This window comes from Bombus vancouverensis, chromosome 6, assembly GCF_051014615.1.
Source record: "Bombus vancouverensis nearcticus chromosome 6, iyBomVanc1_principal, whole genome shotgun sequence".
NCBI classification, from domain to species: domain Eukaryota; kingdom Metazoa; phylum Arthropoda; class Insecta; order Hymenoptera; family Apidae; genus Bombus; species Bombus vancouverensis.
The window spans coordinates 13115614-13138752 of record NC_134916.1 but is presented as its reverse complement, the minus strand read 5'-3'; the positions used below and the strand labels follow the sequence as shown (position 1 = coordinate 13138752).

Sequence of the window (23139 nt, the reverse complement as noted above, 5' to 3'; positions counted from 1 at the left end):
GGTAGCCAGCCGAAAATCGTATTCCATTCGCTGAACGTGATTAAAAGGGAAGAACGTACGCATCGCGGTCCTCTCGCGGCCCTTGAAACAATATTATTATTAAAAGCTTTGCGCGGTCCGGTGATCCACGTGAGTCGACGGAATGGTGAAAAGAGTAGTGGACACGCCGGAGGAGAGAAAGAGACCAAGCTAGAAGGGAGATAGGGACAGAGGGTGGCTTGGGAGAGGGTCCAGCGACGGAACAGCGATTAATTAAAAGAGCAAAAACTGTTTTCATAAAATTCATTTGCGGAAATATGCGCCGACTGAAATAATATCCGGCCGATGAGCGCGCGTGTCCTGGCTCGCCCCGGTGTTCACGGGGACGCGGTGCTCGAGAGTGAAAAACCGACGCGAATAAAAATGGAGGCTGCACGAAATACGAAAGTTTTCGCATTTTTTTACGTTCGTCCAGCGGACCGTGGTATACGTTATCGCGCGATTCTGTGTGGGTGAGTACGTTTATTCTCTTGACCCGGCATCGTAAGCGTATCGTGCATACACCGGTTACAAAGCAACCAATCTTCTCTGTCTTTTCCTTCTTTTCTCTGTCCTTTCTCTCGACCCTCTCGCCACCACCCTTCTCCCTCCACTGTTCCGCTATTGCTTCTCTCTCTTTTGTTGCCACATTTCCCTCGTTCCCACTTTCATTCAATCTCACAGCCGTTCAGTCATAAAAATATTTCTACGCCTTCCTGGATATTTTTTCTTTCCGTTGCCATACCTTGCACACTTTCCCAACGTTGGCCGTCGCCCTCCCCCTCGGCGCACCCCTGCCCCCTATTATTCTCGACGGCTAGGAGTGGCGCGAAGTGTGATTTAAACGCGCGTAAAAGTGGCCGTTAAAAGGCAAGAAAGCTCCTTAACTCCCGCTTTGATTGGCCAACTCGGTTTATTAAAACGCCCCGAGCGATATTACATATTTTTCTTCTCGCTTGAACCGGGCCACTTCAACGCTACCGTACATCTCCTTTTTCCTCGTCGTTGCCCATTCTTTCGTATTCTTTGTCGAGCTATAAGGCTAGCTGCTCAAATAACCATTTTCTCTTTCTCAGTTCCTTTTCTTTATTCCCCACCTCCGGTCCACCTTCGGGCCAGTGTCTTACTACGCCTCCAACAACTTTCTTTCCCGAACCTCCGTGCAACCAACATCTTTCAACTCCTTCTAAACGATATTCTTGAAGAGCGTCGAGTGGAAAGAATACAATCGTTGAAACGGATCGTTGGAACGTAAGTGAGAAATATGCAGAAACGAGCAACGAGAATTAAAATCGCGTTAACGCCATATCCCCTTGTACAAACACGATTACTCTCGCTTGTAAATCTGTTCGAGCCGCAAAATCGAAAATCAAATCGAGGTGAAACGCGTAATCGTTAAGCGGCTGGCCCTTCCTCCGCCACGACAGCTGGACTCCCTTTTGTAATATTAATTAATAAGGCAACTTCCGTGGAACGAGATACTTGCTGTTAATTAAGAAATACCTAGCGAGCGCTCTTTTCCAACGCAGGGGCGAGGAAGCGGAAAAATAAGAGGTAGAAATTCCACGCTGCTCTGGCACCCTTGGAACGAGGTAAACTTAATCCTCGGCCAAGTTAAACCAACTGCTAAGCTTTTCATTATGCCAAAATGAGCACGCGAAGAAGAAGACTGGTCGAGGTGAGCCTTGTTTTCCTTTATTCCTTTCTTAAAATCTTCATATCGAACCTGATCTTTTATCTTCGCTTTTGGATACGCGGATCATCTCGCCGGATTCTTTAAACATCTCCCGGCTTCGTTGCATATTTCGAGTGGAAATTTTCGAGTTTTAAAGTCTCTTTATAGAATTCAAATTCCTCTTGTCGGTTTGTTCTCTTTGCTTTATTTCCCAGAGGGATCGTTTACGATAAAAGAAAAAACGAAGGGAGGGAAAAAGAGAGAAGCGAAGGTTGCAAAAGAAAACTCTTGGAACTTCGAATTCAAGCGAAAGGCGACGAAAAGTTTTACGAGCGCCACAGCCGTCCTGGCTGACTGGTTTGAATTGCATCAATTAAAAAAAGCCGTTCCACAAAAATTCCATAACGCGACGGTTGGAGGGCTGCGTCAAATGTCCCTGCACATTCGTCCGCTTTCCATTTCTACCGGATAGTAAAACCTTTTCATTCTTCTCGCACCTCTTTTTCGTTGCATCGTCGATAACGATTACCCTGCCGCCGATTTAATTTAGCATTTCGCTCGCCAAAATCAGAGTAAATATATCTCTCTTTATAACGCGTACTATGTTTTAATTTTTCGATAAAAATATACGTCGGCAAATCCACCGTATTGAAAAGTATCGTTTCAATGACTATTATGAAATAATATAACGATAGAAAATATGTGTACAGAAATATTTCGAATAAATATAAATGTAATATGTAACGGCGTGAGAATCTTCGCTTCGATAGTTGGAATATTTTTGAAAACACGTCTGAACAAAGAAACGAGAAGAATACTATTCTACGAGAGAAACATAACAATAGTACATACACCTGTAATAGTACGTATAGGATCGGCACTCAAGGTATGCGAACTATGTTCTCATAATACTTTGTCCGGTCGCAGAGGATATATGAAAATATACGACAAGGGTCGAAAGTGGCAAGGGTGAGATCTATCGACAGGGATGCGATGTTTAAAAGGATCTTTTTCTGTTTTCTTTTTTTTTTTAACAGAACGATACATTTATTTTATCTACTTTTGCTCGTTTCGTTGGGCTAAAATTGAAGAATAAAAATTGGTCCACTGCCAGGACTTCTTATAAAACGCGTTTAAGGTATTTCCAACCACCTTTCGCCTTTCCTACGAAAACAAAATTACGGTATATCGGCGAGCTTGAACGAGAATGTTGAAAGGCTTCGATATAAGCCAATCGAAGCCTGTAAAAAATCGCACCTAGAAAAAACTCGTTACCCTCTCCATCGAAACGACGCTTGTTCCGTCGCGTGACGCAATTTAATTTGAAAATTTCGCTGTTTAAATCGTGCTTTAAACAGAAGTTCGCGAAATCGTATTCTGAAAGCGAAGATCGCGCAACTTCCGATAAACGCTATTGTTTCAACGACGACTGAAAAGAGTCTCGAGTTACAATGGATTCCGATAATCGTTCCCGTCGTCTTACTATGAAAAAGAAAGAAAAGAAAAAAAGAAGAAAGAAAGGTAGAAGAAGAAAAAAACGAACGGACGATAAACAGATCTTATCGCATTAAATTGGGGAAAGACCATAGCGAGGTACTAATCGGCTACGATTTTTCCCGAAAAGGCAGTGGAAAAAAAGGACGATTCTTCGGGGAGTTGTCGAATGAATCGAGCAATCTTCGGGTCCTTTGTTTTCGAGATCTGCCACTTGTAAATATAATTACCCCAGGCTCCTCTTGGTTGTCCTCCAGTCCAACCCCCGCAGCCGCTAGTACTTCCACCTGGCCCATCCCATCGTCTCTAATTTGATTCCGCGGTTGTTTTCACCCGCCTTCGCCGCCTCCTCTCCTCTGTTCTCTGCTCCGCTCACGCATTGTCTCTTGTCTCTTCATTCAAATTACCCTACGCTTTCCCATTCTCGCGCCGTTACAGCCTCTCTCTTCCCTCGTTCCTCTCCTCATCCCTGGCCAGACCCCACCGTTTTCACCCTTATTGTTGCGGTTTTATTGAATCCGCTGTGCATTGTCTGCGCGCGAGCGAGACGCGGCCGTTGTTCAAAGAAAATTGGCGCGTAGTTCGAAATACGCGAATATATTCGTCTTTCAGCGGGCTTACCCTGTGCGGTCCGATGAAATCGAGTTTCACGGCTGCGTACGTACGGTCAAAAGGTACACTAGGCTGGCTACGTTGTTATTGTACCGTGACGTGCGTGGTACCATTTTTCCGCGTATGGGTGCGGGTGTGTTTTTTCGGCAGTTGTCAAATCGTAAAATCGTTATCCAGGAAAATGGCTCGGCAAGAATAGAAGGATGCTTGCGATGCGTGCTTTAGACCGCCGTTCCGGTGTATAAATTCGTTGTACGCGGAGCACAGAGACATCGTCGATCGTTGTTGCGATGCGTGGAATCGCTGTAAATACGAACGACGTTGTTTCCTCTTGGGTATCGAACGGTCTCTGCGAACGTCCATTTCGTTCTAACATTTCCCGGCATTGTCTCGTTTCCTCGGGTGTATAAATATGTAAGAAAGCGGAATTCGTGACTGGACTGCGTTACACGAGCAAGGAAATATTCACCGGGAAGAAATCTGTGCATCGAGGGTAGGGCATCGGGAAACGTTCGAGGGGAGACCGAAGAACGTTTACATATCAAGAATCAAACGGGAACTCCGGACAAAGTGTCAACATGCAAAGACGGATTGCCTTTATTTATTTTTCCATTACTTCCGCGTGTACATTTTATGAAAAACGTTAAAACCATGAGCCCGGGCTACTCGATAAAAGATACGCAAATATTTTCCAATAAGTTTCGAGTGCATGTCGATAGGTCGTTTCGAATGTTTCACCGAACAAAATCGCTGTCGACAAACAACGGAAGACAGGGGCAGCACGGTGAGAGAGGGGTGGTGTAGGTATGGTGGAAAAAAGGGGTGCTTAATAGCCGTCAGAGACGCGATTGTTGATTCGTGTAATGAAATCAAGAGTAATCGCGAGGGCGATGGCTTTTGTCCGGGATGCATGAATTTTCGACGAACGACCATTAATTATTCGAAATTAAATATCCTCCGTAGGTTTTAATTAAAATGTTTACAATGTCGCCCATCCAGATTACCAGCGGCATTTTATGACGTCGATATATTAAAAAGGTGCGGATTCATTCATCACGACTGGATCGGCGGCTGCCTGTACAACTTTCCAACGAGACATCAGCCTGGCTTGTGTATCGAATAAAGCATCGAGATAATAGCGACTACGTAGAGAAGAGAAAATAATAAAAAAAAAATCAAAACCACAAGACGCCTAATATAATGTCCGATGTATATGAAATTATCAAGGAATCAGCTTGCGTGAATCACACGACTCGGTTGATCGTCAGTTTCCAAATCCAATAATGCAATTATGACGCGTCCCGATAATATTCGTGTAATTAAAATTCCGCGCCCTCCAGCTAGAGGCTCGTACCTCCGTTACCACGCTCCCTGACTCTTGTGAGCAAACGATTCTTGTTTGTTTTGCAAACAAAGGGTTTCTCGTAAGGGTTGGAGAGACTTGGAGCAGAGAGAAAGAAAGAGAGGATGGTGAAGGAGGGCGAAAGTGAAGCGTGGAGGAACGAGGGGAAGAAAGAAAGAGGGGTGGAAAGTGAAAAGGGGGTGCTGGAAAACAGGGGGCAGAATTATTACATCTTTTGTTCGAAGGCTCGAACCGCCCCATTTGCGGAATTGCGGATCGCGATCCAGCCGCGATTGCGACCGCTGAATACCACAGGGTCGGCATGGCTTTTGTTAGTTTTGACTAATTTCCGCCAGGTAATCTGCTTCAATTCGAATTTCCTCAACCATAATAGCGCGTTACATAGGAATTTGATAAAGTTGTCTATGCGATATCTGCATTCCTGATTAGTTTACGATCCGCTGCACCGTGTTATATGGATAAAATATTTTTTCGTCTATTCACTTACGAACAGCTCGTCAAATTATTTCGTTTCGGTAGATTTATTCCGATCGTTGAGGTTGAGGTTGACTGATCGAAGAACGAGTTGATGAATTTGTAATAGAAAAGTATATTGAAATAATTAAAGGTATAAGAATAAGTATAATATATAAGTTTATGCTGTTTCAGATCCTTACTCTCTTAGTGTTACTAGACAATGGAACGATATTGAGCACGTTTTTATATTTAAAGCAAAAGGACATTACCAAAAAAGTCAAAACTTATAGCTTTGACTAGAGGCTACAGGGAACATAAATAGAAATCTATTTGTTAGTTCCTTTGTTCCTAGACCTTGCAACCCAAAGCATAATGTATACTCAAGGGTACAATAATATGCACCGCTCCTTATTTAGAATATTTCTGCGTAATAGCAATCTCCAGATCACGGATATACATAAATAAAGATGTAGAGTTTTTCTTGAAGTAGTTACTTCAATATCGATAAAGAGGCGGATTCTTGAATTTTTGGATAGCAAATATAAGAGAACGGAGTATACGATGATCGTAAAATTTTAATCCCTATGCGACGCGACGTGCACCATCGACAAAACCCAGCCCTTGAGCAAGTTTAATTCTTGTGGGTCCCATCGGTGACTTTATCGCGAGAAATTGCCACGGTCCGGAAACCGTCGTTACAGCATCGTTACCGTAAGAACTTACTGCGAGCATTGTTACGGCTAATGTTACCGAACTTGGTTAACTTTCAGTTTTACCGTCGATTCGGATTAAGAATTTATGGTAACAGCCGACTCTTCGGTTTATTCCCCACCGCGGAAGAACCGAGAAAACGTTTTCGAGATACACTTTAATTACGCTCTCGGTATGCTTGAATATTTATTTTTATGGAGCAGAAACTAGACTCGAGTAACGGGACACGTATCGTGAGCATTTTGTTCGCAACGAGACTAAAAATTCGAAGAAAAATTGCAACTACCGTCCCAAAGTCTCTAAGCCTTGCTTACGGTGCTTCGTATTGCTCGAAGAAACGAGTAATCAGAGAATAAACGACTCGAGACTGCGGTTGGAAGTGAATGCGCGCTGGCCTAGAGCCTGCTCTCGTTGCGTATAATTCGATCCACGCATCGTATCGTGTTACCGTCGATTCGATAAATCGGACGACTGGCTTGGACGCGACGTCAACGTCGCAGAAACCGAGTAGTCTCGTAGAAAACCGAACGTACTGGTCTCATGTATCATCTACTTGCTGGTTCGGCACTTTCACCGCCAGTCAATTATATTAACGAAGAAACACGGGGTGACAAGCAAGCAAGAAGAGCCAGACCAACTTGGAAACTTATAACTTCACCCTGATGACTTGTTATTTTTACTTCGTCCAACTGGTTCCCATACTAGCGTACTCGTGATATGATGTTACAAGAGTTTCTCGACGTTAGCTTGACTAACTTCTGCTAATAACAGCGAAACATTAATTTCATCCGATTGGATCCAACAGACTTAAATAACAAAAACGAAGATAAAGAACGACGCTCTTTGGAGGACAAAGGAGTCTGTCCTTGCTCAACCCTCGCATCTCCTCAGAAACATTCGAATTCTCATTCCATGACGGGAACAGAGAGGACTACTTTAACCCTTCTTCCTTACCCCGTATAATCTTTCCCTGTGGTAGCTTTCTCTTGGCGGTCGGTATAATCGCGCCACACCAGTATTCCCGCTGGAGCCGTTGCTCTCGACACGATTCCTCCGAAGGATGAAACGACGAAAAGTTTAATGAGTCCGCCTACCACGTGTCCTCCGTCGGTAAAATTGCCTTTTCCTTCTCTTAACGACCTTGATTTCGGACATCTCTATAATCGAATTACAAACAGACGTATTATCTTATTATACGATTCGACCAAGAGATTCAACGTTTCTTACGAACGGCATACAATACAAGCACGTTTAACGCTAGAACTACCACACAAGTTAAACGGACTGGTTTTACAATTTCATTTTAAAATTCCTATTTTATGCTATATTTTTTTCCGCGGTGATGTAATAATTTTAGCAACGATAACTAAAGGAATAATATAATGAACTTTATTTTGTTTTTCATGTATTCAAACTCAAAATAATTTTGTATCAAGGCCACATATACCAATAGCAGTCAAAATGACTGGTACTTTTCAAAGTGTAAAAAGGTCCTGCAATCTGTTCATCGAACCCCAATTGACCAGTTTCCTCGTTTTGTAAAATTTTTACCGCGTATTATTCAATATGATGATGTCAGTTATCAGGAAAATTCCAGATCGATCGCCAGATCGCTAGATGTTAACTCTAGAAATACCACATCAGTCAAAATGACTGGTTCTACAGTTTTATAAATGTGTCAATCCTCGTTTAGGGATCATCGTCCCAGATGGATTAATAATACCAGAAATGTATTACATAACATGGAATTCCTTCTGTAAGAAAGTAATAAATCAATAAATATAAAAATATTCTATTATTACGTATTTTTTAAAGACCAGTCATTTTCACTGGTTTGATAGAAATAGCTTCTTGTTAACTATCAGTAGTTTTAGTGTTAAGAAAACTCTTATATCTTCACGGTATGTATGAATAACGTTTCTCACAATGGTCCTCGGTAACTGTTATCTTTTTCCGAAGATTATCCTTCGATAAGCTACACCACGTTAAAGATTACGCGTTACGCGTAACATACTCGCATGCGTTCCATTTCGGAATGCTTCTTAGACTTTAGAAATGTATACTGATATTTAATAGCCTATCCAGAAGTTAGCTGCAAGAGTCTCAACGGTAAGTACAATCTTTGCGTTTTCTGAATAGATGCATTTCAGCAAAATGATTTAGGAAGACGAGCTATGCAGTGAACAACGAAGTAAAGCAAACATTATTATTTAAACTACGAATGTCGGACAAAAGAAGGTATGCAGGTTCCTAGTAGTAGTTCTAAGTAGTAGAAAATGTGTTAAGTTAGAATGTAAGTTTTCCATTTGCACGAAAGACGATTATCGAGACGTGTATGACGTAAATTACTACGAATTATTACAACAAATATCGAGGATCGTTGTACTTGTGTACAAAATGTCCGTTGATTATTGCCTATTCTATTCCATTATATCCGATATACAATAAATTAAATCGCAAACCAGTAACAAGATACGGCAATACGTGATAATCTAATTAAATCCATTTTATACAATGTCTGTGATAAAGGACTCGCAGCACAACAGACGTATTGATTGTACGCCACTCGGCAAGTTTCACGAGCGTTTTACAGCATTTCGAAACATAAACGCGACTGAGCACTAATGGACCGACTTAAATATGTAAGAGAAGCCTGCCCAGCGGGTAGCGGGTAACAATAAACTAACACTTAAGACGTACTTCACGGCACAATGCGAAGTCACACTCTTCGCGCTAACGATCTCACCTCCAAGCTTCAAGCTTCCAGCTGCTTGTGCCACTGTCTCTCTGGAAACTGTTTTAACTGATGCGGGATAGAGAAAACTCGAAAGAGCTGCGAAATATCGACAAATATTTACGCCAGCGATTATATATTCGCAGAATACGTGAACAAGAAACAAAATAAAGATATAAATGTTATTATAGGAGAAAATTTTATATGCAACATTTTTAAACGATAAGGGAATATCTAATTGGTTAAAGTGGTTAATTTTTTGGATCGTGTGATATTAGTAAAGTAAACTGTTACATCAGAAAACAAAATAAAAATATATTTTTTGAGAGCGAAATAATAAACGTCTCGCGTTGCACCAAAATCTTCTAAACTGTAAATGAAAGAAACAGACGACACCCGGTATGTCATAAAAACTAACAATGATGGAAATATTAGTTTTTAAAGTCGCGCAGGGTGTCGTTAACGTTCCCAGTCTTCCCGCTCGCGAGCTAAAAGTTGCTGTCCCCTCGTTGCTCGTCGCTTTTCTTAACGCCTCGCGTTTATAGGCCTTCGTGAGCTATAATTCCTTTTTTTCTTTCGTATACTGTTTGATACGAGAAAAGAAAACCGTGTTCCCATTCGCCTAGTTTGCAACAAGTTATAGGACTTTGTGTTACAATGCACATTGAAGTAATCCTTCGAAGTGACCGTTTAATTTTCTACAAACGTACAATACTGTTTCTATAGATATTTAACGCCGAATATGCTACATAACAGCGATAAATTTGAAGAATATGTAAATTAAAAAAATCTTTCAGATGTTAAACGGCATAAGTGGTGATTAAATAGTATTTCTATTCGTATACGACGATTCAAATGGAAATCAAGTTTTCTGTCGTGCATCCTTAAATTCGACCGTCGTACCTTTCGATCGCGACGGCCGATAACGGTGATCATTATAAATTTAAGCGCTTTTAACAAAAGCCACGTTAGCTCACAGCCGTTTCGCACGCAAGCGGCACTTTGCATGCCGCATTCCGGACGACTTGCCACCCTTGTTTGAACTGGCGAACTGGTGTTGCGCTCAAAGTCCGAATGTATAATTAATCGGGTTATCAATTAAAGGAGCGGCGCCGATTCGTGACCGCTTCCTACAGTCGAACCGCTATTATACATATGTCGATATTTGATCGTGACACTGGAAACGGAAACGACGTTCGTATATTTTCGCGGTGACGAGATCGCATAATTCTGCCTCCCAATCGTAATCGATTCACCTTATTGAATTTTCACTTAAGGATAAATCAATAATACCGAATACTATTTCTTATCATAATGTATATTAGAACTTATTATAAATTAAGTTTATTTTATTTTAAAGTATTTGATAATGGACATCATTTTTGATATTTTGTATGTATTTCTTTCAGACAACTATTAGTACCTGAATATTTTTTGAAAAATTTAACCTAACCTATGCGTGTATATCAGACATGAACCTTCAGTCTTTGATTATTTTGAAGCTTCAGTATTTTGCGTCTTTGAATCAATTTATACTCTCTGCAAAGATAGAGACGGTCGATCAACTGAATTCTCATTGGTGGAACGACATGGAAACCGGTAAACTCTGTTTGAAACCGGCGAACTCAATCATTCCCTCTGTTCTACGACACGGCAAGGACCAACACAGTCTATGTAAATACAGGGAACTACTATACACAAATACGTGCACTTTACTCGATATTTAATGGGAATACCAAATCCTTCCGGTACATTTTTTATTAGCACGAAGAGAAATGAACTAGGTACACGATCCTTCTATGGCATATTCGCAAGTTTATAAATAATCGATAAATTTCTGAAGATAGCTCTCGATATAAAAAGTGTATTATGATGTTATGAAGAAAATATCAAGTAGAGAATGAGAGAAAATATTTGACATTTTATACAATACCAACATAAATAATTTAATCTAAATGTTACACGTAATATGTTTAAACTTACCTCGTATAGGCAGACATTTTGTCAGGAAATCTTCAAATGGAAAGTACTTATAAGAAACGTAAAAACAGATAATGATCACATTTATGTGACACACAACACGTACTCGATATAAACTACGTTATATTATTCTTGTAGATGTATATCAAGGAGTACTGGATAATTAATATCACACAATTACTTCAATTTTCCGATTATTTACGTCAATATGACGCGCACGTTTCAAATCACTACTTTAAACTAGAAATTTTCTCTAGCGCTAGTGGCGCACTCTAGTGAACGAGTGCTGAAATTAACCAAGCCTTGCTGTTGCACGGTAAACAATACTGGATTATCATTGGCTGACAAGATCAACAAGTAAAATAACTCTAATTTTATTATCGCTGTTGCCACTCTTATATTTCATAATTTGTTTACGATGAAATAAGTTTGAATCATCTAGCGGCGTAAAATTATAATTTTTGAAATAGATCGACTCTTGAAGTTTGAAGTTCTTTTAAGTAATAATCGTTATCGACGTTACGAGTGTAAATAAAAGATGTTATATCTTACATTTTTGATAAGAAAAAGTGTAGTGGAACATTTTGAGTGACTATTGCGCGAAAAAAAGAAGCATGAAATAGGCGAAGGAATTTTATATGCTCCAGCTTTGACCACACATAGCCTTATCAGTAAGAGGTAAATCAAAATATGATAAGTATTAAAGTAGTTTTCGTTATATGAAAAATGCGCATACATAAGTCGAGACGTAGTTTCCATATCCTTTCATGTAGTTATTATATGTATGTGTATTTATATCTACATATATCGATGCGTAATGCGCATTTATGTCGATCCGTAAATACTCTTTGATCGTTTCCTGCGAATCGATTATGAATAAGGAAGGTCATATATTTCCGAATTAGAATAACTAAAAAATTTGATTAGTTACGTCAAATCTTTATTATATTTCACACTGTAAAGGTAACAGTTTTGTAAAAAGCATAGTTTCATAAAAGATATATGTATACATCTGTAGAATATAACGAATGCAAGCAACAACTTTTAATACTTTTATTAAGTGACATAATGATTGCTCATATAATATGTATTATTATTTATTCTTTGCGATAAAATTTTGCAATATTAATGATAATAATAGTAGGGGAAGCATAAGTAGATGATGACATCTAAAATTGCAACATCCATTCTCGGTGTTGATCAATTTATTAGCGTCCTGTCTGAACTTTAGCATTTACAGGGCTTACAACTACACTGTTCGCCAGATTTACAAGCGCATTTGTCTGTAACACAAAATACAAAACTATGATTAGTGTTAAGTATTTATTGAGAATTTATTTACAATAAACATTAAGTATAACAAAATGTGAAACAAACAATAATTTATGATTTAAAAAATTATAATGTTTTGAACAGTTATTTGCAAAGAAATATTTCGTGAAAGTAATAAAACTCGTTGGAAATCGTAACGTAACCGAACTATAGAGTGAACCGACATTAATAATGGTCACGGTTAAGCGATCGCTGCTCAAGTTTACAAAAAATGGGATATGTACAGTCAGAACAGAGAATCATTACCACATTCCTTCGAAGAAATCTTTCTACCTTACCACAAGTCTAAAAGTTAGAGTATAATTTTTTTAACATATCGTTTGAAAATTTAAATTTAAATTCTGGAAGTAATTTAAACTAAGAGTTATTACCTCCACATGAGGAGACGCAACACTTGCATTTGTCGCCACATTGACATTGTTGGCATTTATCTGCAATAAGAAATAACATTTTAAATATTAGACAAAGTAAAAAATAAGTATTAAGTGTAGCAGTCAATTTTATTGAGGAAATTTGCTTCACTATATATAAATTGGTCAAAATCATCAATTGAGCACTGCCCGTAATAGCGTTTGATGAATAAATTATCCCATTACTTCCTGTATAAACCAATAAAGCTAACCGCATATTATAAAAATTGTAAGAAAATTTCGCGTAATTCTAGAAATTTCAATTATCCCCCATTCATTCATATGAAACAAAACTATATGAAAATATCGAAATGCCTTAATATAAAATTCAAATTTTTTAATATGATTTGAAGCAAAACGAAGAAACAGTTGTTGTAAATATAAAAAAATCAGTTGGATCTGGTAATAATTACAATTGAAAAATAAAAAATATTATAAATGAAAGTGTTAAATTATATGTAGACAAATTAACAAGCATTAAGCAGGTATATTGAAAATATTAGCATTCAACTAAAAGTGAGCAAGATTACTAAAAATTTTAGAATAATTTACTGAATTGTATATATCAAAATTGCATTACATCCAAATCAGATTATCGTATAATATAAGGAGGTTCTTGGAAGTGAAAGTAATTCTTACCAGAGCACTTGTCACAACCTGGTCCTGGCATTTTGTAGTTTTTACGTAGTTACTTGGTTCGAATCACTTGGAAGCTGAATGATCACTTGTTAGTTCCGGCGTACCCGTTCGAATTTATCGATCATCTCCTACCATAAGCCCTCTTATACTAACGCATCTTAACGGCGTGTGCAACTAGCGTCGTGCGTGCCATGCGCAAAGCAGGAGCGTACTTATTCACACTAGCTTCATACATTAAATTTAGAATTATGGAATTTCAAATACACTTTAAATTATATCAACATCTGTCACAGTTTTCTAATATGATAATAATTATATGCAATTGTCAAATTTTCTGCATTAAGGTTTTTCATCATATATTATATCGCAGAATATTACAATACACATTTTACAATTAATTAATAAAAGGAACAAATAACTTCAAACTATGACAATTCTACTGTTAGAAATTAATGCGATTTTCTGTATATATTTAATTTTAAATGCTACTAAGTAGAATTACTTAGATATACAATTTAGATACATAGGGGTACATAGATACACAATTTACGTCCCTGATTTAGTGCAGCACGAAACCAATGAATAACATTGCACGTTACACTACATTATGAGATAAAAACATTAGTACTACCAGAGTCTGATACTACAATGAATTAAACTTTATTCTAGAAACTTTATGTAAAGACTAGAACAATGACTTACAATTAGAATAATAAATAACTGAATTTCTTTCCATTCTTTCCCCAAAATCTATTAGAAAGTCTATTAGAAAGCATAAATAAGGGAATATGTATTTTCACTCGTATGTATCTCGTTTTATGCTATATATTTAATATTTATTTAATAGGAAGTAAAAGTTGTAAAGTTCATTAGAAACTTTTTTAGAATATGGAATTAAATTAAGTGAAATTATATGTATTTCACTAAATATTATTACTTTTTACCAATACTTAAGGTACTTATAATAAAAATATGAAATATTCATTTTATTGCAAATATTTAAATAGAATTTAAGCATTTCTCCAATTGTTAATAAAATTCGTTTTTCTGGCTGCTTCTTCAACATGTATGGATTCATCTTCAGGTTCATAATTAATTTCATACATCCCATTACTTGCTGTATTCTTCCCTTTTTGTGCTGAATTTATCCGGGCTGAAAATATTTTTCATATACATAGATTTAAATCATAAAACTAAGAATTCCCTCATTTTCTTCTATAATCAAATGTAATTATACCTTCGTGCCGGATAACAACTTTGCTTTGAGCAGTTTCAAGTAATTTCTTGACACGAATTCCATGTTTCGGCGAATTACTATTCCTTATCTATAAATATGTATAATGAATTAACATATTTCCAAAATATAGAAACGGTATATAGAAGTACCTACTGTTTTAACTTGTAGAGGAAGTTTATATGAAACCCTAGGAAGGACAAAATGACTTGCAGCTGTATTATCACACTCTGGTGTTTTTATTACATGTGCCTTATAGAAAAAAGAAAAAAACATACACACATAAATCAAAAATTACCAATACAGCATTTAAGTAAATTTATATATATTTATATTTACCTCCTGTTCATTTGTATTTACTCTAGGAGATAAATTAATCTTGAGAGCTGTGGTTTTTTGAGTTTTATTTATAGTTTTCGGTGAAGCATTTTGTTTTGAGTTCCTGTTTGATAATGATTTAGGATTCTGTTTCACAGGAGTAAGCAATAAATTATCTGTTTTAGCATGTACATTTTTTATAAGTTGCATATCTGTGCCTCTTATATACATACCCACTGGTGACATTATAGTATTATAATTCAAGCGATATAAGCCTTCTGCATGTGGACTTTTTAAAATGTGTCTTACTTTAGTATTCTGTACAGGAGTGTTCATATCAGGAAAATATGTTTTTTTCTTTCTACAATCCTTATTTAAAGGAGATTTTCCGGGTGTCGTAAAAAGTTTTGTCTTTACAGTTTCTCGTATCTCTTTCTCTTGCATACCCTGTTTCTTTAACAATGGTGATTTTACATTTGGACTTAAATTAAATTTTGTCCCAGTAGATGTCCTTTTAATATTTACGGTTTCTTTTTTAGAAACTATATTTTTTTCATATTTTGGATCAGCGTCCTCAGTTTCCTTTAAGTTACTTTCACTTACAAAAGAATTTGAATTTTCAAGTATCTTCAAGAGAGATTTATGTTTTTCTAAACACATTTGATAGTCTTTACAAGATACTAGAGTTTGTAAAAATTTAGTTTCATCATTCAATGAATTTGATTCGCTATCATTAGCAAACATAGGTGACGTTCTCAATGTTTTTTGTATCTGTATAATTTCAGGATCTGCATTAATTTCTGTAATAATTCTTGCTGTATTAAGACATCTCTTCCTTTTTTCTGCTATGTCTTGTATAAGTGATTTGTCTAATTCATCTAGATCTAGTATTGCATTACTATTTACCTTATCAGGTGTCACCGTATTCAAAACAGGCTTTTCATTAATTCTTTTGGTTTTTTTCTTAGAATATGAGATATCACTACACTGATTACCTTGTGATTTATTGTGTAATTCTTTTAACTTCGAGCAATTAAGGTCTGTTTTGTTTATAGATGGACTTTGACATATATCCAATAAATTTGGAGTACTTAATGCTCTATTTTTTGGTGGATTTACATCATCAGACATATTTAATGATGCCATTTGTTGCTCGCATATATTATGAATATGACTCATACTTAACAAAGAAGGCAATGACAAAATTTTATGTAAAGGGGCAGGACATTCTTTTTCTTTAGGAAATAATCTATTACACTGATCTTCCAAATGTTCAAAAGATGTACTACTTGCATTATCTACATTATTAATACTCTTACTAGAATTACATTTTGATATTTTAGCGAAGAATCTTCTTTTAATTACATCTATACCAGAAACAGGAGTAGTACATAGAGATGTATTTATGGGAGAACATAATTTCTCATTTTTGCAATTTGTCATGTGAATAGATCTATTACATGCAGGGCTTATAGAATCTTCTGGGTGTATAAGCGTAGACATTTGAAATGAAAGCCATTCAGGAGCAGATTCATCTTCAATAAATTTACACATTTTTCTAAATTCTGTTGTTAATCTGCTTAAATTAATTGCAGACGTTTTGTTTGCATCATCATCATCATCATACATGACAGACTCTTCAATAATAGTTAAAAGTTTTTCAGTAAAAGTTTTTGGTGACTGTTCGAATTTATCAGATAAACGTTTTAATATTTGTTGTGTCTGTGAAACTTCTTGTGCTTGATTAAAGTAATTATCTAATAAACAAAGCATTGTCTCAAATTTTTTTGTTTCAATATCCACATGTTCATCTTCATAATTTCTAGAAAAATTCTGTTTGTTTCCATCTGTACAATGGGGAGAAACAAATGGCGGTATCAGTTTTGTATTAGATGCATTATCCGAAATAGAACTTGCATTTAATCTATTACTGTTTACATTGTAATTGGTATCCCTTCTTAAATTTTTGCACATTGCATTGGATTGTAACTTAGGATGCAAATCTGTGGTTTGCTTTTTGACTCCACTTGACAATTTGTTAGATGTATTCTTTGTAAAATTCTGAGGATTATTATTTTCTTTATTATTATCCGTTTTAACATATAACTGTTCATCTTGAAATAAGTCAATACACTTATTTAAATTTGATGTAGGATGTATAATTGAAGATGAATTAATTGACGGATTCTGTATACAAGAAAGTTTTGAAAAGCTGCCAGCTAAAATAGGAGAATCTTTATTGCTGCTCGTAGTATTATCAGATGTATGATTACTTTTATTTTTACTTTGAATTTCATTCAAACTGTCTTGAGACATTGAAGAAAATGTATCGGGATCAGTCTCACAATGTTCTGAAAAAAAGTTATTTTATTGTTAGATGAAAGATTAACACGTAAATTAATATCTTTATTTAGATAGAACCACTTGTATATTCAATTCTCTACTTACGAAAACTATTTAGCGAATCTATGAAATCAGCTCGCCTTCGTCGCCGACTCATTTTTCGAAATTTTTGGAAGAGCACTACATAACTGCTAAAAACGTTACGAATCACTATAATAAATTCATTTTGAATCATCAGTAATGCCAACATATCAAAGAATTATATATAGGAAATAACCTATACTTTATGTTGGTAATGCTAGTAATGCTAGGGAATGCTAGTAATTACGATGTGAAGATAGTTGCATGTTTTATCATCTTTTAACGTGTTAAGTTGTTTAGAGTAATGTGATTCAAAATTAAGATAACCTTGTGTTGGCTACTTATCAACATTTTTTTTATTTATATTTTTTGTACAAAAGTTACATTAAAATATGTACTTACACGAAACATAACCTTCATGAGTGTAAACGAAAAATTAGCATCAAATGCGCTTCTGTCTAAGACGTACGATATAAAATATGCAAAGTTTGTAAATAAAGTGCTAAAGGAAGCAGCTGACAGTTTTGAAAAAGAACAGAAATGTATACATATTTACTATGTAATTCTATAACGCTGCGTAATTATCAGTGACAAATTTTTACACAACAATTAATGATTTCAGTTTTAGATGATGTACTATTAAATCTGTATAACATTTTTGGTGATGCACTTGAAAGGGCATTAGAATTGTATGAACGAGGACGTATAACTTATATTTTTCCTTCTGAAAGTGCTGGTGTTCCACCTCATAATGATAGACATACTGCCAGATATTTAGTGCAAGTTAAAGGATTGTCAGGAGCAATATATATTCTTTTCCCAGATATAAACTATTGTCTTTGTGCATCCTTTAGGTATAAAATATATAACCTCTCTAGGTACTTATAATAACAAATATTGATGATTATAAAATATACTTCCAGATGTCAAGTGTTAAATGATAGATCTTTATTTACTTGTAAACACGTTTTAGCAGTTTGGCTAACTGCCATCACGAAAGATAAATTGTCTTATCAATATATAACACAGGAACAATTTCAAAGCTTGCTATTATTTCAAGTTTTAGATAAAGAATATGTACACTGAAGTAGAAAATTATAATTTAGTTGCAAAGTTAGGAAATCTTAAAACTATAGTATTGTTACTAAAAGCAATTAATTTTAAAGAGGTATAATAATATTTTTTGAGATTCTTTGAGATTTCTAGCAGAGACAAAATAGATTTTGATATAAGAACTTTTTGATTTTCTTCAGAATGCCACATGTTTTGGAACTGAGAATGGTTTAAAAGTAACAGTAGAAGATGCAAAATGCATGCAAGCTAGTGCTTATATACCAGCTCATGTATTTCAAGTGTTTAATTTAAAGGAAGATGTAATATTTAGAGTAAATTTAAACATATTAGTGGAGTGCCTCTGTATGTTTTGGAGTAATATAAATTGTCAAGGGAGCTCTGTAGCTTTGCAGCTCTTTTATGAAGTATATATGGTCAAAATATATTATAAACCTTGTATTTAGCTATTAATAAATAGAAGTTTTACTTTGCTATTAATAAATAGAAGTTTTTACAAAAGGGCAATGGACATCCTGTAACAGTTCTGATAGAGGAAGATGGTATTATAACGGATTGTTCTTTAAAAACTCAGGAACCTGATGAGTTATTAGATTTTCATCTTGAACCAGAAAATGTTTTGAACAAAGTAGTCCTCCAAACCGAACTATTAAAAGATATCTTATCCGAACTTGATTCAACTAGTGATTTCATTGAGGTGAAACATAATTTAATACTTAAAAATTCTATCAAATTATAGCTTATTAATTTTATATTTTGGTAATATTGCAGTTATTTTTATCACCTGCTCCACCTTTTTTTCGTATTAGTACAACTGGTTTAGCTGGAATTTGTCATATTGAATTACCCCATGATGGTGAATTGGTTGACAACTTTCAGTGTACTTCAACAGCTATGTCTAGTTACAAACTCTCACATATTAAGCCAGCTATGAAAGCATTGTCATGTGCAAACAAAGTTTCATTGAGAACTGATACATGTGGACTATTGTGTTTTCAATACATGGTTAAAACCGATGAAGGACATACTTGCTACATAGAATATTATGTAAGGGTGACTTATTCTTGCTCAGTATTTGCAAAGAAATATAGTGTATAGATAGATGTAAATATATAAATAAAATTTTTCAGATTTCTCCAGTGATAGATCCTAATGGATAATATTACTTAATAAATGTGGTACTAGGATTGTAAATATTTATCAGTAAAGTTTTCAAAATTGTTTTTTATTTTGTATTATTTATAATTAAAGCTTTTTATTCATTGTATTCGTTTTCATTGTATTTATATAAAAAAAATATTTTGATACAAAGATGTTCAAAATTATTCTTTATTTGTTCTGAAATTTCGTTCGATATATCCATAATGGATATAACATACATGGAAGCATATGAATAACATTTAAAGATGCATAAAAAATATAGAAATATTTGATACTTTCAAAATGCAACATAATAATTTCCGTCTTACGTATATGAATATGAGTGACATTGTATTCATATATCGTATCATACTGCGAAATATTAGACCCTTATTTGAAAATAATACCAGCTGTATCATATTTATGCGTTCATATGTATTATTCTGCGTGTAAAAAAGTTTATTTTTTTTACATTTATGAAAACAATATATTGCCCTTAATTAGCGAGAACAACTTTCAACATCATTAATCAATTTTTAATTCATTAAGGAATATTATTTCCTTAAATAACATCTTTATTCTTGAACCTTGTATACTCTTGTACATACGATATCATCAACTTTCATGATCTGAAACATAAAAAATATTCATTTCTTTAATTCGATAAAAAAATTACATATATGTAACAAATATTTTCATATTTTAATAGTTTCATTGAACGAATGTAATATACAATTCCTATAGTTTTTTAAACTGTCTTTCAAGGTTTCGAAACAGTTATTATTAACTCTATTATTGAACTTATTACATTGTTCGAGTCACGAAGAGCAAGCGGTAATTGGCGGACCTTTTGACCAATGACAGGCATTGTTATTATCATCAGATGTTCGCCCTGTTATCTTTCGTAGTGTCGTTCAACCCTGCAGAACTTCCATTGCACAAAATGTAATTCAATTGAAACACTGAGCTTCTAATTCCTTAATGATCGAGATTATGTAATTTATTATGACCATGGTTTTTATTAGATTAAACGTTTACGATTGTACTGAGATAATAAGTAAACTGTTAAGGTACAAAGGTTGCTGATAATGTTCTTATAAGATTAAACGAGATAATTTTTTTCTATTCTCTTCCCCTGCCGCGTGTAAATATACTTTTTTTAGGCATACATACCGCTTTCATTTCTGTCGGCGTGAATTCTCTTTCAATAGTGGTATCCTTTTCTCCTTTTTGTACTTGAGTAAGTTTATTTCCATCTAAAGTGCAGACACTCTTCACTTTTCTTCCGTCTGCTGTTTCTTCATCAAATTCCTCACCAAGCTTAAATTTTATTTCGGAGTTCTTGAATGCGCTAGTCGTTTTCAACGTATACACTCCATTGTTTTCTGTTAGTTCAATCACGGGACTCACGCTGCTACCCATTTTACGTGTCATTATACCTACACCTAAAACAAAAAAAAAAAGATATACAAAACTCCGAAATTTAAGAATATACAGATTAAAAAAAAAATCAAACTCAGTCATTTATAAGAACAGCTTCTTTTCAAATTGATAAATGCAAACGCAGATGTACAATTATAATGTTTGAATTGCATATTAAGTTTAAGATACTTTTTGCTAAATAAATTTGTGTTAAATATGGGAGTCTTCCTTACCCAAGGCTTTCAAGAAGTCATCAAAATTTTCGCTCGATTGGAGTTTGTATTGTTTTCCGAAAACGGATGAAAGCATTTTGAACGAATAGAACACGACACGTTACCAACGAAAGTAAAAGCAAGACTGAACACCACCGGTGTTATTATCGCATCTTATATCGTGTATAATGGAGGAACCAGGTTCTCCATAATCGAAATACCAATATGTAAACTTTGAAGTTTGAACTTTTCTGCGATTATTTACGATATCTACAGCGCATCGCGCGTACATATCTTGAAAACAAAATATGAAACAGGTTACCATAATCTTATTTGTTCGTTTGTTCGCATTAAATTACACCGGTTACGTGATATTTGTTTTCAATGTACTTTATATGCATATCGATAGATTATGTAATTGCGACCGATATTATTAGCCATATTTTTTGTAAGGTAAATGAAAGTATAAGATCTAAAATATCATCGCGAATCTATAAGAAGTTATAGTATGTTTTTACACACATCAATCATCAGCACGATTTCAGCCTCCCTCGATTCGAGGAAGGAATAATTTATATTCCTTGCTCGTATTAGTCAACACTTTAACGTGTGGGCGATGTCGATCAGAATGAGCTTGCACTTTTATTTAATTTCCGGTAATCGTATGAAATAACCGGTTGCAATATAATGAGAATGTGAAAATGTTGCGGATGCGCTTATACGACTGTTGTCACTTACAATGTGACGAGTAAATCATGCGCATTTTGTAATGTTATGTATCTTGTTCTTCGCTTAAGGCCCCTATTCGTCTATTATCAGGCAACGCGGTCAGTGTATTTTTATTAAGTTAACTCCACAAGTACCATACATTAGTACGATTCGACTGACAATTGCGATTTATTAATCTTGCTGGTAAATTAATTCAAGTGTTAAATTGGAGTACAATCGGACTCTGTCTGTGGCACATGGCGGGAATTAAGCGTGAGGTCAGGTCGTTGCACAGCCACAGGAGCATAGTTCAACATATTAAAATTGATTATCTTATTTATCATTACAATACGTTGCGGACTCTAATATTATAAATGAGATCGTTCGTTTGTAGTGGAATTAAATTTCCCAGCAACAGAACCGGCTATTTCATAGCATTGATTGTGCATGCCACCCACATTCTTGAGGTTTGTCTGACTTTATCAAAATATTTTATTATTTTCTATTTTACTTTAATCTTCTGTCATTAATAAATATTTTCATAACATAGATATATCACAAGTTCGTTCCAACAATCGAGTATATCGATTATTACTACAATACAGCAATGGCATTGCAAGTTGTACTTTCACAATTTCGTTACCAGATCGTAATTGGAATATCTCCCTTATCAAACGACAAAATGTCGTTACTCGCGTGTGTGCTGTACAATATTTATGAATATTTCATTTCGATTATGGTATTTACGATTTATTTGCCACATCAGTCGGCGCTGATAACAACGTTTGATATCATAATCTGCCGGATGAAATTCATGCAACGATACAGAACGTCTCGTGCATTATCATTCACCTTTGTATCGTACGCGCACGTTTAATTATGAATCACGTTCTTGGAACTCAATTGGAGCAACTTACTTACGTATATATTATCAATTCATACGTACCGAGCGCCTTCATGAAATCGTCGAAATTCTCGCTGCTGAACAGCTTGTATTTTTTTCCAAGGAACTCCGGCATGACGATCGATAGAATTTGTCTGGACTCGAACACGTGACTAAAGAATTAGGTCTCAAAGGACGATAGCTTCAGTTGGACAGAGAAACGATAGTAATGAAACGATGTTCACCGTCTTGTTGCCGGCTCTAGACTGACTAGGATCCGGGAGGACGAAGAGCGTTAAAGGT

General features: G+C 35.4%; 4 protein-coding genes and 1 long non-coding RNA gene across 8 annotated transcripts in view; 2 read left to right on the top strand and 3 right to left on the bottom strand.

Moving 5' to 3' along the window:
* LOC143302809 (uncharacterized) overlaps window positions 1–11154 on the bottom strand; it is a 127537-nt gene extending 116383 nt beyond the window's left edge. Inside the window, exon 1 of the long non-coding RNA XR_013058616.1 lies at window positions 11047–11154. This is a non-coding gene — a long non-coding RNA (uncharacterized LOC143302809). The remainder of the gene's footprint in view (window positions 1–11046) is intronic.
* A 230-nt stretch (window positions 11155–11384) lies between these two features.
* Window positions 11385–23139, top strand: part of LOC117155805 (uncharacterized) — a 77391-nt gene continuing 65636 nt past the window's right edge. The window contains exon 1 of one of the 2 annotated variants that reach the window (XM_033332177.2): window positions 11385–11721. The gene's annotated coding sequence lies outside the window, so the exon portion shown is untranslated. Of the gene's footprint in view, window positions 11722–22997; window positions 23138–23139 lie in introns of those variants that run through there. The other variant, XM_033332178.2, reaches the window with a different exon arrangement.
* On the bottom strand, window positions 11962–17534 carry LOC117155803 (uncharacterized). Of its 2 annotated transcripts, XM_033332167.2 has the most exons (7): window positions 17425–17534; window positions 14998–17327; window positions 14815–14910; window positions 14662–14749; window positions 13425–14577; window positions 12747–12806; window positions 11962–12326 (listed from the first exon to the last, which is right to left on the bottom strand). In XM_033332167.2, the coding sequence occupies exons 1-5, from the start codon at window positions 17474–17476 to the stop codon at window positions 14435–14437; spliced, it is 2709 nt and encodes a 902-aa protein (XP_033188058.2). In that variant the 5' UTR covers window positions 17477–17534; the 3' UTR covers window positions 11962–12326; window positions 12747–12806; window positions 13425–14434. The 2 variants fall into 2 exon arrangements, with proteins under 2 accessions (XP_033188058.2, XP_076475135.1); XM_076619020.1 differs by lacking the exons at window positions 11962–12326; window positions 12747–12806; window positions 13425–14577; window positions 14662–14749; window positions 14815–14910 and having other exon boundaries at window positions 15041–15123; window positions 15210–17327.
* On the top strand, window positions 17622–19915 carry LOC117155804 (cell cycle checkpoint protein RAD1). Its single transcript, XM_076619021.1, has 7 exons — window positions 17622–17942; window positions 18023–18254; window positions 18324–18459; window positions 18654–18773; window positions 18974–19168; window positions 19243–19518; window positions 19602–19915. The coding sequence occupies exons 1-7, from the start codon at window positions 17819–17821 to the stop codon at window positions 19629–19631; spliced, it is 1113 nt and encodes a 370-aa protein (XP_076475136.1). The 5' UTR covers window positions 17622–17818; the 3' UTR covers window positions 19632–19915.
* Window positions 19681–23039, bottom strand: fabp (fatty acid binding protein). Of its 2 annotated transcripts, none has more exons than XM_033332183.2 (3): window positions 22900–23039; window positions 20785–21056; window positions 19681–20240 (listed from the first exon to the last, which is right to left on the bottom strand). In XM_033332183.2, the coding sequence occupies exons 1-3, from the start codon at window positions 22970–22972 to the stop codon at window positions 20187–20189; spliced, it is 399 nt and encodes a 132-aa protein (XP_033188074.1). In that variant the 5' UTR covers window positions 22973–23039; the 3' UTR covers window positions 19681–20186. The 2 variants fall into 2 exon arrangements, with proteins under 2 accessions (XP_033188074.1, XP_033188073.1); XM_033332182.2 differs by lacking the exon at window positions 22900–23039 and adding an exon at window positions 21267–21510.